At 35.7% G+C, this 18,254-nt stretch overlaps 1 protein-coding gene across 15 annotated transcripts in view; it reads left to right on the top strand.

The window, feature by feature from the left end:
• FAM126A (family with sequence similarity 126 member A) overlaps positions 1-18,254 on the top strand; it is a 179,816-nt gene that overhangs the window by 76,986 nt on the left and 84,576 nt on the right. For 5 of the 15 annotated variants that reach the window (XR_004351497.1, XR_004351496.1, XR_004351494.1 and 2 more), the window contains exons 11-12: positions 5,093-8,836; positions 10,238-10,319. Coding sequence is in view for 3 of the 15 variants with exons in the window: in XM_032643586.1 (XP_032499477.1) it covers positions 5,093-5,667 (575 nt within the window). In the remaining 12 variants the exon portion in view is untranslated. The other 10 variants (XR_004351502.1, XR_004351500.1, XR_004351503.1 and 7 more) reach the window with 9 other exon arrangements.

Raw genomic sequence — 18,254 nt, 5'->3', positions numbered from 1 at the left:
ATAAGCATTTTACTAAACCTACATTTAGAGGCAGCTACTACACTTTTCTAAAACAAAAATCCTTTGCTTTTCTTTGCCATCTAAAAATTCTTTTTATTTGGCCATGCAACCCGTCATGTAGGATCTTAGTTTCCCGACCAGGGGTTGAACCTGCACCCCCTGCACTGAAAGTGCAGAGTTTTAACCACTCGACCACCGGGGAAGTCCCTAAAAATTCTTTTACGCTATACATTATTTTTTCATTTTATCAAGTCAAGTAACACATTCCCAGCTTACCTTTCTCATTCCTTCTTTATGGTCTTTCAACTTTATTTATTTTAATAATTTCACCTCATAACTGGAGATTCGTTCAATTTATCAAACAAATGTTTATTAGGCACGTACTTAATGCAATCTACTTTCCTAGGAGCTAGGTATACAGCAGTAACCAGATAAAAATCCCTGGCCTCATGGAACTTACATCTGGTAGACAAGATAAATAATTGTAGGTTAGAAAGTAATGAAGTGCTAAGAAGAAAAAGAAACAAAGTAGGGAAGAGGGCATATGAAATATGGGGAATATTGAAACTTGATGGGATGATCAGGGAAGACTTCACTGAGAAGGTTTTGAGAAAAGACCTGAAGAAAGTAAGGAGGTGAGCCACGTAGCTATGTGGGGAAGAGCATTCCAGGCCTAGAGAATAGTAAGACCAATAAGAAGTTGTGTGTAGGGGGGTTGGATCACAGAATTATATAGGGGAAGAAGTTGGAGAAATAATAGGGAGCAAGATAACATAACAGATGTTTGCTATGTAATTATCTTTCTTTATCCTGTAATTTTCCTGAGAATTATATTTCTTTTCTTTCTAGCTCTGTGCAGAATTACATGTTTTTCTTTCTATGAATTTACTTTAATAAGCAGTTTAAAAGTTTTGTGGTTTTTACCATTTTTGAGTGATAACATACATAAATGAATTAAAGATTTTTGCTTGTGGAAAAACATATCTTGTTTTTCCACATGCCAGTTAATTTCATGATTAAAAAAAATTAATGTTATTTTTTCTTGGGTTGCAGATCTTTACCATTATCCCAGTGAATGTGATTAGCAATCCATTTGCCTATTGCTATTTTATATAATATTCTTGTCATTTTCTAGTTTTTCCTGCAAAATTCTATATTTTCACGTTGCAGCACCATTTTAATTTTCATTGACATCTTTTAAAAAATAAACTCAATTAAAAAAATAAATTAACCTTGAGAGTTATGACTTATTTAGGTTTTCTTAGAGATTTATTTGCTCTTGCTCTGTGTTCAGCCAAGTAATTTATTTGCTTTCTATGAAATGGCCAGGAATCTAAGCCAGTAAGTTAAATGTAATTGAAAAATCTCTATAAGAGAATATTTAACTCAAATTGACTTTAATGAGTTGAAGAGTTAGAATTTATAGTATGTTATACTGTTTAGATCCCCCATACAATAGTTGTTTTAACTCTTTCTGAACTTCAGTTTCCTTGTCTGTAAATGGGAGTCAAATTGCCTGCTTCAGAGGTGCACCAACACATTATTCTAAGAATATAATTGAATAATATATGTGAACACTCTCAAGAAAACTATTTAGTGCCAATCAGTTTAGTAGATTGTTTTCTATTCTGTTAGGCTACTTATGCTTATCTTTTAAAATTTTGTTAAATTTTAGTAATCATTGACTTTGTTATGTCTGGATAATTTCAACAGTTTATAACTATTTTGGACTAATGATCCCGTTAATAGATCTTTTGTGAAACTGCTTCTGCAGTGTAAATGGACAATTCTTGGTTGTCACCAACAGTGCCATGCTGATTTTACTCTCAGTTGCAGTGGCCTCTGGCATTTACCTCAGTTAGATTTTACTTGCCCTTACTTTGTTTTTGTTTTTTTAAAATTAATTTTTGTTGGAGTATAGTTGCTTTACAGTGTTGTGTCACTTGCCCTCACATTGAAGACAACTATTAGCAATGGGGAATGGGCTTGTTTGGAACTTCTTAGTCTCATTAAACCTCTATTAGGGAAGCAGAAGTAGCAATGTCATACTACCTCACCAACATGCTTTGGTCTGTCTAGGAAATAAAAATTTCATTTAGAGTGTATTCAGTCAAAAGACGTGGATGGACCTAGAGTCTGTCGTACAGAGTGAAGTAAGTCAGAGAAAAACAAATATTGTATATTAATGCATATATGTGGAATCTAGAAAACTGGTACAGATGAACCTATTTGCAAGGCAGGAATAGAGACACAGATGTAGAGAATGGACGTGTGGACATGCGGTGGGGGAGAGGGTATGGGATGAACTGGGGGATTGGGATTGACATATACACACTGCCATGTGTAAAACAGATAGCTACTGGGAACCTGATGTATAGTGCAGGGAGCTCCGCTCAGTGCTCTGTTTTGACCTAGGTGGGTGGGATGGGGGGTGTGTGGTGGGAGGGAGGTACAAGAGAGAAGGAATATATGTATACATAGAGCTGATTCACTTTGTTGTACAGCAGAAACTAACACAACATTGTAAAGCAACTATACCCCAATTAAAAAAAAAGTTTATGAAGCACTAGCTAATTGGGAAATTAATATACCAGCGCATTGGCCTACCAGCGCAGGGCAATATGAAGCTTTGAGGACCTTTGGAGGTGCATATTCCTGCTGGGTATGGAGTACCCAGGGTATCCATAATAACTTTCATTTTAAGTTTTCAAAATTTGAAAGAATCAGAATAGAGCAGTGGTTCTAAACTTTGCTGCACATTGGTCATGTGGGAAGTTTTAAAAATCCCAGTGCCCAGGTCATACCTCATACTATTTAAATCAGAATGTCTAGGGTGAGAGCCAGGCATTCGTAATACTTAAAGATGCACAGCAAAGTGGGCACCCACAGGAATATATGGTTTTGGCCGCCAGACTTTTGCCTGTTACTGTTTCACATGTTGTAGCACCATTCAGGAGACCTTGAAATGAAAAATATTTGAAAATAGTGGGTAATGTCCCTCACACAGATTTGTGTTCTACATTTTAAAAGAGTATATACTGTTTTTACATAGTCTTATGGTGTTTTGAACTTTAACTTTCATTACTGGTCCATGGTAGACATATTCATGTTATTTTTTCCCATCTGTTATGGACATTTCCTTGACAACTTTAAATAAACCATGGCTTTGTGATTTGAGACACAATAAAATGTCTACAAGTATTAACTCGTTAGGAGTTTCATTCCTTTTCATTCCTTTTCATTCGATTCCAAATGACCATTTTCAGAATAAAGGACCAATAGCCAATTTGTTTTTCCAAATCCATTTTTATTTTTCTCCAGTTTAGTAATGAACGGTTACAAATTAGCCTAAATTTATGGAATTAGTATGAGTCTGAAGGAATAGACTGTTTAATTTTGTCACAGCCACATTAATATTTACTAATATACAAGATGGTTGGTATGTGAAACAAAAACTATACCTGTAGCATTACTAACCATGATATAAGTGCATAAGCATTTTTCCATTATCATGGTTTATTAAGGCAGTCTCAGTGTAATCTAATAAAAAAATTGTGCAAGGAGAATTCCTAACTGGCTTGGTTCCTCATGTTAAGAAGAGCTAAAGTTTTGGCTATAAATCCTTGAAAATTTGCCTAAAGCTTGACATAAGTTCAAGTGGTCACAATATTCTCTTAAAAATAATAGAAATTCTATTTTAAACTATAAAAAAATTTCTGTTTCATAGTCCACATCAAATATGTGTGTGAAAAAATACAGAACATTAATTGATGCTCTGAGTTTTGTCATTGTCATTTGAAATTAAAGAACATGACCCCATTGTCTCCAGTGCTGTCAGAGTATGGTAAATTATGGGAATTTCTACAGTGCAAATATTTGGCTTAACACCTAACATTCACTCGTCCAATTTTTGTTTTGGATCTTTTTGCTTTTCTTGTTTTGCATTTTTATTTTGTTTTGTTTTCAGCCATCATTTTGTCTTATCATCTTCAATTCTAGAGCAACCTGACAACAATAATGATACTACTGAATTGGGCATCCTTGTCATTCCTGAGATTAGTGTCACAAATGTGGCCGGAGAGAGGACCGGGAATGGGGAAAAAGGCAGAACACTAGGAGAGATTGATGCTCAGCATATACAGGGTGTACAGGAAACAACCACAGATCCTAGAACTGAGAGCAAAGGCTTGCCAGAGATCAGGAGGCAAAAATCTGTAAGAAAAATGATGGAGGATGGAATAAACTCACCTGGCAGAGTGCAGTTTTAGCAGAGCACTTTATAGCTGCACTCCAAGGTACCTCATGGCAAAGGGTCACTGCTGCATGTTTTAAGCAACAGTTGCACAGTCACAAAAATTTTGCATGTCACCTAATCAAAATGCATGAATTATGTACCACAGTTTCTCAATGACTCTTAATGCTCTTTGGAATGGTCGTAGCTCTGCTCTCTGAGTAAACAGTTATGAAAATGAGGCAGAAAATTGCTTCCAAAATAATTTTCTGCTTATGTTTTGAGATGTAAAATTACTTTCTTATCTTTGTATTTTTGCCATCTTTGATATGAAGGAGAATGTATAAAGAATTTTAACAAGTTTGAGCTTGTGATGCTTATGGTCTGTATATTTTTCTCTTAGTAAAATAATCTAGAATGTGTAGTGCAACCTTTAAAAAAATCTTTGAAATATTTTAATACTATTTTTAAAAAAGTTCCTTGGTATGATCTTTGATTTTACACTGCTTTGCTACTGGGGGAGAGTTTACCTCTAGTTTTACTGTGTGGTATTTTTCCTAATTGTTTCTGATCTTTTGCATGAATAGTAAGAGACCTTTTTCTAAAAACACAGTGGGGTGTGGTTTATGGCATGCTTTTCGTTTAATACACTCTAAATTACTCTTATTTAATTATAATGAGCTATTGTTGACATTTTATAGAATGTTTTGATTATCCTTTGATTTTGGTCTGTAATCTGTTGCTTTACATATTTTGCTAAAATTTAATGTATTTAAAGTATACTTGATTTGGTATGAATCATGAAAAAACAATTACTTAAAATGCTTAATGTTAATTAATCTTTGTTATTTCTTTGTTTAGGAAATACAGAATTAACAGGTCAAGAAGAACTGATGGAGATATCTGAAGTTGACGAGGGATTTTATTCCAGGGCTGCGTCTAGTACTAGCCAGTCGGGTTTATCAAACAGTAGTCAAAATTGTAGTAACAAGGCAAGTGTAGGAAAGACTCAGAGACGGTCAGGAGGAAACAAAACTGGAGGAAAAGAAAAAGAAACTGCAGGGGAGTCGTGCAAAGATTACTTTGCTCGAAAACAAACTCAGAGAGCCCAAAGTGAGAATCTCGAGCTTGTCTCCTTAAAGAGACTTACATTAACAACCAGCCAATCTCTGCCTAAACCTAATAGTCATGGTTTGGCTAAGACCGCTGCGACCGTATTCAGTAAATCCTTTGAACAAGTTAGTGGTGTCACAGTCCCATATAACCCATCATCTGCTGTTGGCTGTGGGACTGGGACAGATACCAATAGGTTTTCTGCTTGTAGTCTGCAAGAAGAAACGCTTATTTATGTTTCTGAAAGGACTGAACTTCCAGTGAAGCATCAAACAGGTCAGCAGAGACCTCCTAGTATTAGCATTACTTTGTCCACAGATTAATTTGTAAGAGTTTTCTCACGTAACCAGTGAATCAGAAAATACGACTTTGCTTCTTCATGAAAGTTCCCAGGGTCGTCTTTCAACCCTGTTCCTGACAGGAGCCCTGATGTCTTAAATTCTGAAGGCTACCTTGACTTTATGAAGGGAATAATGTCTAGGTTGCAGTAAGTTGAAATATGGTTTTGTTATTTCTTGGTTGTGTGTTTTCCCCTTGGCTTGAGTCTTTTTTTTCTTTTCTTACTTTCTTATTTGTTTCTGTTGCCCTAAGATTGTCAGTGTGACAATACATTTTGGCACGTTGTCTGATCAGATTGGTCACAGCTCATGAGAGGTTATGAGTCTTTTTCTTTAATAACTTCTATTTTGGTAGCTGTATGTTTGGCCTTCAGTATAAAAGGGAATCTCCTTGCATGAGAACAGTGTTTCAAGGATGAGGCTGCTGTACAACTCCAGGAATTCTACAGCTGGCTGTTTAGCAAGCCAGTCTGAAAAACAGGCATGTGAAAAAACAAAAATGACATGTATGAAAAGTGCCTGCTAAAAATGTTTGTAACCAGATCATCTTTAAGATTAGTAGAACAATTTATATAAAGCACTGGAAAATGCCTGGTAACTCTGTAACCTAAAATATGATATGATTCCAGGGGATGGGAAGAGGGGTTTCCATTGTTATCTTTGGAACATTTTTATATCAGAAATCAGATTGCTAGTAGATGTGTTGCTTTGAAGTGTTTGATCTGGATTTAGCAGGTGAAGATCCCTTTCAGTTCCTAAGATGTAATAGGCCATAAAACTGACTTACCCTGCTGCTGGACTTCGGAAAACCTACTTAGCTTGGATTCCCACAATTCAGTGCACACATCATTGAAGACTTCCTGGAAATGACTGAATTTTGCAACCCATCTCTCAAGATACCAGTGTTTACCATATTGAATTGTTTGTCTACAAATGAAGGAAATTAGGTAAATTTTTCATCTATAAAATATCATTGAAAGAAAATAAAAATAGTGAAATATGGACAAAGGACATTTATATATTAACTAATTAAGGGTTATATATGTTTGTGTTCTTTAAAATTTTAAGTATGAAAAATATTAAATGTGTTTCTTGTTTTGTGAACAGGCCTATTTGAAATGTTCTTGTTATGATAGAAAGAATAATCAATGTAGTTGCTCCCAACCAAAAAATAAAAATAAAAAGGCAATATGGCAGAAGCTAAACAAACTTGTATGTAGCTATAGAGAGTCAGGTGACGTCCAGATGGATGTAAAAATTTGATGTTTGCTAGTGGTGGTCATTTCAGCTGTGGTTGAGGTTCCTTATAAATCAAGTATACTTAAGTAATAATCTAGGGTAAGAGAGAGAAAGCAGAGTTGAGGATGAGAGAATAAGTTGACTGGGGAGGAAGATGTAGGGAGCTGTCCCCTTGTTAATGGTTAGTACACAGTAGTTTCCTTATTCACAGTCTTCAGCTGTGGTCACACAGAGAAAATGCTAGTTTTCCTCTTGTACCTGCTTATGCAGAGCTCAAATATGTGAAAAATTTGTTATGTCTTGAAGACTGCTAAAGCATTTTCACTATGAATGCAGTTTTGACCATAACTGCTTTGGCTATCGTTTTAAATCCAGTTCTTCAAAAAGCATGAACTAGTTTTTATTCAGTAACCCTGAATAAAATATGGTTTTTAATGTAAGTGAATTTGATTTTTTTAGTGCCACCGATAGAAATGGAATGAGATCTATTGGCATACATTTTAGGAAAAAACAAAAAAAAGCAAAGCAACCAGACAGTGAAAGTTGATAAAATATTAATTTAATAGAAATCCTGTCTACAATTTAAATCCTGTGTACAATTACTGTGAATTTCCTGTTGTCTTTTTGTAATTATTTAACAAAGAATTTCCCCTAGGCATAGCTACTAACAATATTAATAATAGTCTTAAGAACTAATTTCAAAGATTGGCATTGGAGGCAAGTTAAGGTGCTTAGGAAACATTATAGAATAAGTTTGAGGAAACATTAGCTGGCACAAATAAGAGATCAGATTTTAATGTTCAGCTGTTGTAATGGAACCTCATTTTGTTACTATTCTAGATCATTGCTATTATAAATCATTGTGGTCTGAGGACCAGTAAGGAACATTGGCATTACCTGCCATCTTGTTAAAAATGCAGAATTTCAGAGCCACCTTAGATCTACTGAATCATAATCTGCCTTTTAATAAGATCTCAGGTGATTATTATGTACATTAAAGTTTGAGAAGACAGTATCAAAGTGCAAACAAATCACTTATCTAATATTTAGAATTCTCAGCGGTCTCACAACCCTAGATCAAATATATTGGATACTAGATCATTATAATCTTCATTGTTTTTAAAGCTAATTAATTTTTTAAGTGTCAACTGACTTAAGTCCCCTAATTCTAAATTTTTAATGAATCTCATTGATTTTTACAATAAAAATGTTAACATTTTATATTCTTCTGTTATTTGAAAATGGAATCAGAGCTGTAGATGCCTACAATTTTAAGTATGAAAGGGGTACCACCCCTTTACACAATGCACAACAAATCTGCATGTGTTTTTTCTTTTAAAAACCCTGAAGGCTTACTCAAAGGAGTGGTTCTGAATTTTTGCTCCAAGTAATTTGTCCCAGTTGATTTTCTGGAATGTGGAGTTATGGTAACAGTAAAATTCTTTCGTAGTACCTTTGATACTATTTCAAATAAAGATTATACATTTGAAAATTTTTATAGCAGTTATTAATACTGGGTAATGCTAACTGTGGTAACAATGATAATTATCTCTGCTCTTCTTGTCCCACTCACTTTTCCAAAGTTGGAGTGGCTTTTGTAGGTCATTTTCTTATGAAGATGCTGATGAGACCATTTGGTCACAGACCTTGTGTGTATCCAGAGTAATACCTTTTACCACAAGAAGGATTCTGCACAAAACTGGAGCCTCGCACCTCATAGCTCAGAGGATCTGTGCAGACATTGTAGTCCCATTCCACATTTTAAACCTCTAAAAGATTCTTGAAATTACCCAACCTCTCACTCTTCAGATATCCGACTACCTGGGATATTCTAGTGAAGCTGGGTGCCAGCTTTTCCGTTTTAGAATCCAAGAGGAGAGAGAAACAAAGACTTCAGGGGAGTGTCCCAGGGCAGGTGAGCACCCTGGAATCCCTTATTATACCACCATGGAACTTTTGAAGGCAGCTCTGTAGATTTGAAGAGTAGAAATTCTCAGTCCTTAAATGATTTCAGTGTGTTTTGAAAAGCAATATTTCATTGCTCTTTTCAATTATGAAGTAACTACTTAGCAAACATTATTCAATAATAATTATAAAAGTTATTAACTTTTAAAGATAAAAAGTTAAAATAAAGGGAAATAAAATTTTTAAACCAAAATAGATAAAAAATGATCCCATTTTTAAGGGATTTTGTCTGTTTTGGAAGAATAAAATTAAAGTGTTGAAACCTTTAAATTTAAATTGTAAAGAAAAATACACCCTGAGACCTAATTTTCAGCAGATATTTAAAGTAAGGCTATTTAACGTTTGAGTCTATAGGCACAATAAGTCTACACTTTATTAAAGGGAAGCACATCGAGGAAATATATCTGTTAAATAAGGTAACTGAAATTTTATTTTTTTTGCGGTATGCGGGCCTCTCACTGTTGTGGCCTCTCCTGTTGCGGAGCACAGGCTCCAGACACACAGGCTCAGTGGCCATGGCTCACGGGCCCAGCTGCTCCGTGGAATGTGGGATCATCCCGGACTGGGGCACGAACCCGTGTCCCCTGCATTGGCAGGCGCACTCTCAACCACTGAGCCACTAGGGAAGCCCCTGAAAAAATATTTTTTAAAAAGCCATTTAAAAAAAGAATAATTTGATGGGTACTTAAATTAATCATTGTAGATAGAAGTTAATGTATAATAGTGTCTCCCCAATCTTTGGATAAAAAATAAACTCTCCAGTCATTTAATTAGCATGAATTTATACTTTTAGATTAATTGCTTAGTAAAATTATACTCAATACTTTGAGTTATTCACATTTATATTTAATATTGTTAAATTCTTCATCAGAGAACAGAAGTATGTTGTCTTCTATATTTTGTAACTTGTGCATACCTACAGAGATTACCAGTGAACGTTTTAGAAGATGCTTTTGTGTTTTTTAATAGTAGAGTTCTAAAGTACTTATGTCTTGATAGGAAGTTTCTACTAGTAAACTGAAGGTCCTATTTCACATACTGTTATTTTCTCTTATGTGGAGTTTATTGTGTACCTCTTATCTTTATTTCTAATCACGTAGTGATACTAATCTTTTCATAGTAAATTGAGTTGTTTCTAATAGTGTTCCTAGAGTTTACATTCCTAAAGAATAAATTACGACTTTGGATATTTTTATGTGCTCTCTACCTTTTTAAGGCTATGGAAATAAACTGGAGTTTAGTTTTTGGAAGTTTTGTATATTTGTGTAAATGTTCTCCATATGCAATACTTTATAGAGCAGTGTTGCCTCTTGTTTTAATGAAATAAAAACTGAAAACATATTTTTTCCAGATCACTTTACTAATTAAAAAATCATCATAAAATTTTGCAAAAGTCATGATGTGAAGGAAGAAATTAAAGGAGGAAGACTTAGGTGAGTTGAGCCATTGAGAGCTTTTGGGAGTAAGCCATAGGACAGTGACATCTCATTCCTGGCTTTACATTTTACATGGCTATGGTTGAGAAGTGTGACAAGTTCATTAGTATCCATCCAAAAGAAGATGAGCTCCATGGGTCATGCACCAGTGACTGATTATTTGTCATACCAGAAGTACAGGCAAATTTAGATAACAGTGCTTTGCCCTTTTATCTTTCATATGGGTCTTTATCTCTTGAGTGCAGAGACTATATGTCCCTAGTTCCTAGCATAGGACTTTGTACATGGTAGGTATTGAGACATTCAATGAATGTGTGAGTTAGGTTGATGTTAGTTTTGGGAAAGAATCAAGGATAAGGTCTTCAACATATTGTATTACGGTAAAATTTTTAAATTTCATTTACTGACTCTAGGAAATCTCCATGACGTTACTTGAATAGGATTACTGTGTGTGCTTAGAAACAAAACCCTCTTAGAAGCTTGAAAAAAAATCCTGTTGTATAGTTGATTATATATTTGGATAATTCCATTTCATCTAAGGAAGTAAGTAATTTAGGAAATATTTTCTGACTGCTATTAGAGGAGCAATCATAGAAAACAAGAGAAGCGATTTTGTAGGCAGTATGTTAGCCCTATGGAATACAAACTCTTCTAGTGACTTTAGCAATCCCAATGAATAGTTGATTCAGTTCACAGAATCTGTAATACCAGCATATAATTATTTTATAATTATTAAGAAAGGCTTTTACAAATAATTCTAGTCACTTGGTAATTTCCCTTGCATTGTTATTGTGGTGGTAGATAGCTAATATTTGTAGTTAAAATTATGATCTCATTTAATCTTCAAAAGAGTCCTATAAAATGATTAGAATTCCCATTTTACAAAAGAGGAAACTGAAGCTCTCCAAAGGGCAGGTGACTTGCCCAAGGTCACTTAGCTGCTGGGTGGAAAGCTAGAGCTTAAACATAGGTCCTGTGACTCTCACTTTTCTATCACTTGGTAAAAGAAGATACTAAGTGAATACTACATAACAGACATGTGTTTGATATTCACTCATTCCATCTGTCTTATGACAGAGTTAAGTTTTAAGGTCAAAATAAAAGTTTTCCAAAAATAAAATATGATACGTTTTGTAGAGCTTTAGGTAATTGTGTTTCAGTGGTAAACTGAATGCTAGTTATTCTGATATTAAAAGCATAGTAAAATATAAATTAAGATTTTGTTTATTTTTTTACCTGTCAGATAGATAAGGATTAAAAAGATTGATACTAGTATTAGTATAGGTGTGGGGAAATCATTAGTTTAAGAGGCCATTGGCAGGACTTAAATTGGTACAACTAAATTGATGAGTAGTTCAGCAGGATCTATCAAACTTTAAAGTGCATACACCTTCTGACCTAGCAGAATCCTGCTCTTCCATGTTTATTCCACTCTCTATATTTTACAGAAATTTTAGCATAAGGTATAAAGGTATTCATTGCAGCATTGCTTGCAATAGCAAAAAAAAAAAAAAAAAGCAGCAATCTAAATGACCGTTAATAGAGGACTGGATGAATTATGGTGCACACATATAGTGGAATATGATGTAGCTGTGGAAAACAACGCAGATGTGTATGTGGTGATTCAGAGAGATTATTTAATAGAATGTTCCCTGAAAAAAACATGTCATAGAGCAATCCCATTTTTATAAGACTTGGGTAGAACATTTAATATGGGTGTATATGTGTTTATATATGTTTATATATTCATATATGTACATATGTTCAGCACATGTATGTTTGCTGATATGCGGGGATGAAAGCATTATTTCTCTAAGTATGATCTAAAGACAGCCTGCATTAGGGAAAAAATGGTGCTTTTTAAAATAGAGATTCCTAGGCCTTGTGCTAATCCCTCTAAATCAGAATCACTGAGTGAAGCATGGAAACCTTTATTTCTAACAAGTTTCTCATTTGATTCTTATACAAACTTAACATTTGGTTTAGTAGCTGACAACAATGAATTGGTTATCTTTATGTCTCTGGTAGTGGTTTATAGTTAGGAAAGACAAATGTGTTTTAAAATTAATTGTTAAATTGAGGTATAGTTGACACATAATGTTATATTAGTTTCAGATGTACAACATAATGGTTCAATATTTGCATATATTGCAAAATGATCACCACAGTAAGTCTAGTTAATATCCATCACCATACAGAGTTACAAAATGTTTTTTCTTTTGTGATGAGAACTTTTAAGATTTACTCTCTTAGCCATTTTCAGATAAGCAATACAGTATTATTAACTGTAGTGATCATGCCGTACATTACATCCTCATGACTTACGTATTTTATGACTGGAAGTTTGTACCTTTTGACTCCCTTCACCTATTTTGCTCACCTTTCCACCCCTGCCTCTAACTTATTTCACTTAGCATAATGCCCCCAACGTCCATCCATGTTATCACAAATGGCAAGATTTTCTTCTTTTTATGGCTGTATAATATTCCCGTGTGTGTGTACCACATTTTCTTTATCCATTCATCTATTGATGGACACTTCATGTTGTTTCAGAAAGGACAAATTTCTTGACCAGATCTTGTGTTCTAAATGGGGCTCCCCCTAAGATAAAGCCAATTAACATTGATTAACATCATCAACATAGACCTGTTAGTGAAAGGTAAATTGACCTGACACACAAAAATGATTCTACTCTATAGTACATGCCAATTAAATAAGCAATCCTTAAAAAAAAAACCTTTGCTGTTGTTTAACTCTCTCAAATATCATCTGATGACCTGCTAATAAAGCAAAATTAAGTACTAAAAGTTAACTGCAGTAAGACAGTGCACCACCTTGATATGCTTACCTGTCTCTTAGAACTAGAAAATTAGCTATTTGTTGAGTTTTGAGACCTGTGCCCAAGTGGTTTAAGACATGTCTGTCAAGACAGGGAACTGATTGGATTTGGCAAAGTTAAGAAATGGTTTAGGATTGGTGGACACAGCAAATAAGGACCTTGAAGAATCTTGATAAGTAAACTGTTGTTTGATAAGCTAGCTGTTTGCCCAGGTCAGCAGGTCATTGTTTCCATCCTATAGGAACTTCCTTATGCAAACAAAAAATTAGAGATTGTTCCTGTTTGTCTTTTGTTTTGTTTTGTTTTGTTTACCATCTTATCTTTCCTGGGCAAAGGTTTACTGGAATGAACAACTATCTCATATTGACATAGAGGGCCTACAGTTTTATCTAAGCCATACTGACACTGATAGTTTCAAGTCTGTTTATCTCTCCCCATTCAAAGATTGTAAGTCAATACTATAAATACAGCATATTGATACATCGTTAATGACTTCTTAGGGTTCTACAGAAGATCTCAGAGATTTCTTCTGAAGCTTCTTGACCCTTATCACACTGGATTTATACTTGTAAAGTGCTGTAATATAATAATCCTCGTCACATTGTACTGCGGTTATCTTTTCACGTGTCTGTCTCCCGCACTAGACCATTGCCCTCTGGGAGTTTAGTATAATACCGAATACATGATAGTGAATAAAGATTTGTTTTACTAGATAGAATGTAAATCCAATCCAGGAAAATGAGTGGCAACGTAGGAACACTGTGTTGCTCCTCTTCCATTCAAGAGAAGTCTGTGAAACTCATTTGATTCTCTAATGTACATCTGTACAGAGATGAAGGTGAAGGTTGTAAAACTTTACCACTTTGGTTCTTTAACGAGTATCTACATAAAAGTTTTTTGAGAAGTAAATTATGATACATCATGTTTCTTTTTACTTAAACTAATGAATAGCATGAAGATTTTTCTGGGCTTATGTTTGACTTTCTTTTTCTATCATATTCTCTTCAATATTTCTGTGGTGCACATAAGTGATATCAAGACTCTTTAGAAAATAGAGTAGGAAAGACTTAACTTAAACACTACAAATTTTCACTTCTTGCTTCACTTGCTTCCTTTTATAGAAGCTACAAGTATGTTTAACTTTTGTATCCCAGGTCCATTACTACCTAATGAAGGCCTATAGTGCATTTATCTTAAAACTTGTGTTCTCTTCACTTAGCCAAGATGCTTCTACTTCTTTCTTGCCCCCTGTGCTATATATTTTTTACTAACATTTTCTTCTCCAAATTGCTTGAAATATAACCCTCTGGAACAACATGTCACCACTTCCTCTTCTATTCTAATTCTACTCTAGTGTGGAATCTCATTTCAATATTCATTTACATCCACCAAGTTGAATTTAATGAGGCAAGGTATGTTTGAAAGGAGAAAACAAGCAAGCAAGCAAACCCATGAACTATACTTATAATAGGAGAGAATATTACAGTTTGCCAAGCAGGAAAAAATTGAGCTGTCTTATACAAGCAAGTAGTTAGAGGTAAACTGTGGCACTACAACCCCACTCAGCAGTGGTGGTGGAGGACACTTAGGAGAGGAACTCTTTACAGTGAGAATAAATCTGAGCAGTATTTCTTGTCTGCTCTGCACAGAAGGTAAAGATATCCCAAGGTACAGATCTGCCCCATTTTATGAGTCATAGTTGGCCAGGTGGTAGAGGACATGGAAGTAACAAGGTTGGAGGATGAGTGATAAAATTCAGGCACTAAATATATGGTTGGACTGCTCAAAATGGGCTCTGATTGTAAGAATAATTGTTTTCTACATAAATACTAAACAAAGACCCCATTTGAAGGAGATGCTAAGTACTCAGATGGTCAGGGTGATTCTGAGGATGTCAGTAGATCTTTCTTTCATATCTCAGTCCTTGTTCAATCAGCTAATGAGCAAAGTGGCAATACTGGAAGCAGAAGGGCTATACATGGACTTCAACAGTATGGCCCTCCTGGGACTTTCCTGGTGGCACAGTGGTTAAGAACCTGCCTGCCAGCCGCATAGCACAGGGAGATCAGCTCAGTGTTTTGTGGCCACATAGAGGGGTGGGATAGAGAGGGTGTGAGGGAGACGCAAGAGGGAGGAGATATGGAGATATATGTATAGCTGATTCACTTTGTTATAAAGCAGAAACTAACACACGATTGTAAAGCAATTACACTCCAATAAAGATGTTAAAAAAAAAAAAAAGAATCCACCTGCCAATGCAGGGGACACGGGTTCAATCCCTGGTCCGGTAAGATCCCACATGCTGCGGAGCAACTAAGCCCGCGAGCCGCAACTACTGAGCCCACGTGCCACAACTACTGAAGCCCGCATGCCTAGAACCTATGCTCCGCAACAAGAGAAGCCACCGCAATGAGAAGCCCGTGCACCGCAACGAAGAGTACCCCTCACTTGCTGTAACTAGAGAAAGCCTGCGCGCAGCAACGAAGACCCAGTGCAGCCAAAAATAAATAAATAAATTTATTTTTTAAAAAACGTATAAAATAACAGACAAACAATATGGCCCTCCTTTCGTCAAGGCTACCCTTATTACTGCCACTGCTAAGAGCTCAGTCTGCCAGCAGGAGTGACAAACCCTAAGATTTCATGCCCTAGGGCAACCAAATAGTTGCCTAGTGGCAGACCAATTATATCAAATCTCTTTTGTCATGGAGAAGCAGCTATTTGTTCATAGAGTAGACACTGTTAATCTGGATTTAGATTTGCCTTCCCTGTCTGTCATGCTTCTGTGTGCAACACTAAGTGCCCTATTGACCATCATGATTTTCCTCAAAATATTGCATCTAAGGAACTTGCTTTATAGTGTAAGAAGCAAGATAGAGGGGGAATTGCACTTCCATTAATGGCAGACTGGGTAATAACATCAAGATTTCCATGGAAATCTAGATAATCTGAATGAATTCTTTTTAAAATACGAAAATCTAGAGAGGCAAGCCCAGCATTGCGGCCACTTACCTGCAGGTATTGGCTGATTCTAAGTGAACATTTCCAGCATAATATTTTAACCTACTTATTTTTTTCACTATAGGCTTTGAGTTTTTCTGAGTGGTTGCTCCAGAACTCACTGTATACATATTAACATATCAAAATCAGTTTCAGATTTATACTAACTTAATTCCATTGAGATATAGAAATGTGACTTCATTCCTCCTTCCCCCTTCTTTTGTACTATTATTGTTATACATACTAAATCTTTATATGCTACAAACCCAAGAATACATTGTTTTAATTATTATTTATAATTGTATGTCTATTAAAAAAGCTGAGAAAAGGAAGGAGAGAAAGTATCCATGTATAGCATTTGTTATTTTTAACTTTTTGTTTACCATTTTGGTATTCTTCATTAGTTCCCGTTGGTTTGATTTACCATCTGGAGTCATTTCTTTACTCCAATACTATGATCCAACCCACCTCCTTTGTACTGTTATTGCAAAATATATTGTATTTCTATATGTGATAAGCCAAACACAATTACATACATGCATACTGTTTTATATAATTGCTTTGCAAATCAGAGAAAAAAGAAGAGGAAACATGCATTTTTACTGCAATACACTCTTTGTTTTTCTCATGTGCATGCAAGTTTTCATCTGGGTTTATTTGCTTTTATCCTGAAGAATTTGGGACATTGTACTATGAATACCGATTCTCTTCCCCTTCCTCTGGGGCTTATTTTTGTTGTTATTTGGGTGTGTGTGTGAAACTTGGCTAAATTATTTTAATGAAGTCTGTTTTCTCCCACTGTGTGGTATCAATTCTTGGAAGGCACTGCCTCGACGTGCACACGGTCACGTTGGGATGACAGTGGTTTTAACAGGGCTTTCTTTGACTGTCTTTTCCCTGGTCTCTGTTAAACTGTCAGCCTTACTTGATATCACATCCAACTGTTAGCCTCCATGAGTTACTGGATAATTCCTCTATTGTTTTCAACAATGCCCTGGCCATCAATCGTTCTTCAGTCTGATCCACTTAAATTCAGGCAGGAGCAGTTTTTGAGGCCAGATTTATTTTTCCTGACCCCAGGGGTACCCTTCTTAGCTGTCATTTTCCTTAATTCTCTCTGATGAACTAGCTGGCCAGTGGTTTAACTATTGCTCTTAATTAAGAGAGCTGTTGTTTCCTAGAGCACCTAGGCTTGAACTTTCCTGCAAACTTTTTTCAAATAAATTCAGTTACTTTGGGGAAAACTTTGGAGCTCTCTTTCCATATGAATTACTTCTCTCCCTAGAAGAAAATCTCTGAAGCACTACTCTGAGTGCTGAGTGGGGCAGTAACCTGTGATCTTGACTTGCCTGTCCTGGCATGGAATCACTGCCTTCTGAGTGAGCTGGAACAAGGGTAACTGGGGTCCCAGTGTTCTTGGCCTGCCATATCTGGGGTAGAGTCTCTCTGCTATAGATGTGTGCTGAGTGGTGGAATGGAGTCCCCATCCTCTTGGCTGCACTCTCCAGGAATTTTTTCTCTTGGACTTGGAGTTGGAGGAGATGAGAAATGCTAGAGGTCTGTCCTCCTGGTAAGATAAGTTAACCTTTGATTGGGAACTTAGGAAAGAGGAGCCCCCATATTCTTGTCCATATCCACTTAGAATGGAGCTTCCATTAAGCTAATCTGGGAGGTGTAAGGGAGGGAGAGTGTCCTAACTCAAATTCTACGTACTTTCTCTGTTTTTTCTGAGTTTTAGTAGATTTTCTTAAACAAATATTTCTTCACTTGCTCTATGCACTTAGGGCAATTTCCAGAGACTGTAACTGGTTGTTTGTTGAAATAGTTTTTACCAGCTGTGCTTGTATACTGGGGAGTAGGTCCTCAGAACTCCTCATGCTACCATCCCAGAAGTGGAACCTTCGCTTGAGTTTAGATGGCAAAATGCCAGCAACATTGCCATCAACTTATAAATGTTCTGTACTCTCCTATGAAGCCAGTCACTATACTTTTATGATAAAATCACCACCCAATCTTTAAATACATTTGTCTTTTCTTATGTCACTTTTTTTCTTTTGAAAAAAGGATGGATATCTTGCTTTGCTAAGTTGGGG

This window comes from Phocoena sinus, chromosome 9 (genome assembly GCF_008692025.1).
Source record: "Phocoena sinus isolate mPhoSin1 chromosome 9, mPhoSin1.pri, whole genome shotgun sequence".
NCBI lineage: Eukaryota > Metazoa > Chordata > Mammalia > Artiodactyla > Phocoenidae > Phocoena > Phocoena sinus.
Note: the sequence above shows the minus strand (reverse complement) of the source record. Positions and strands in the feature narration are given on the sequence as shown.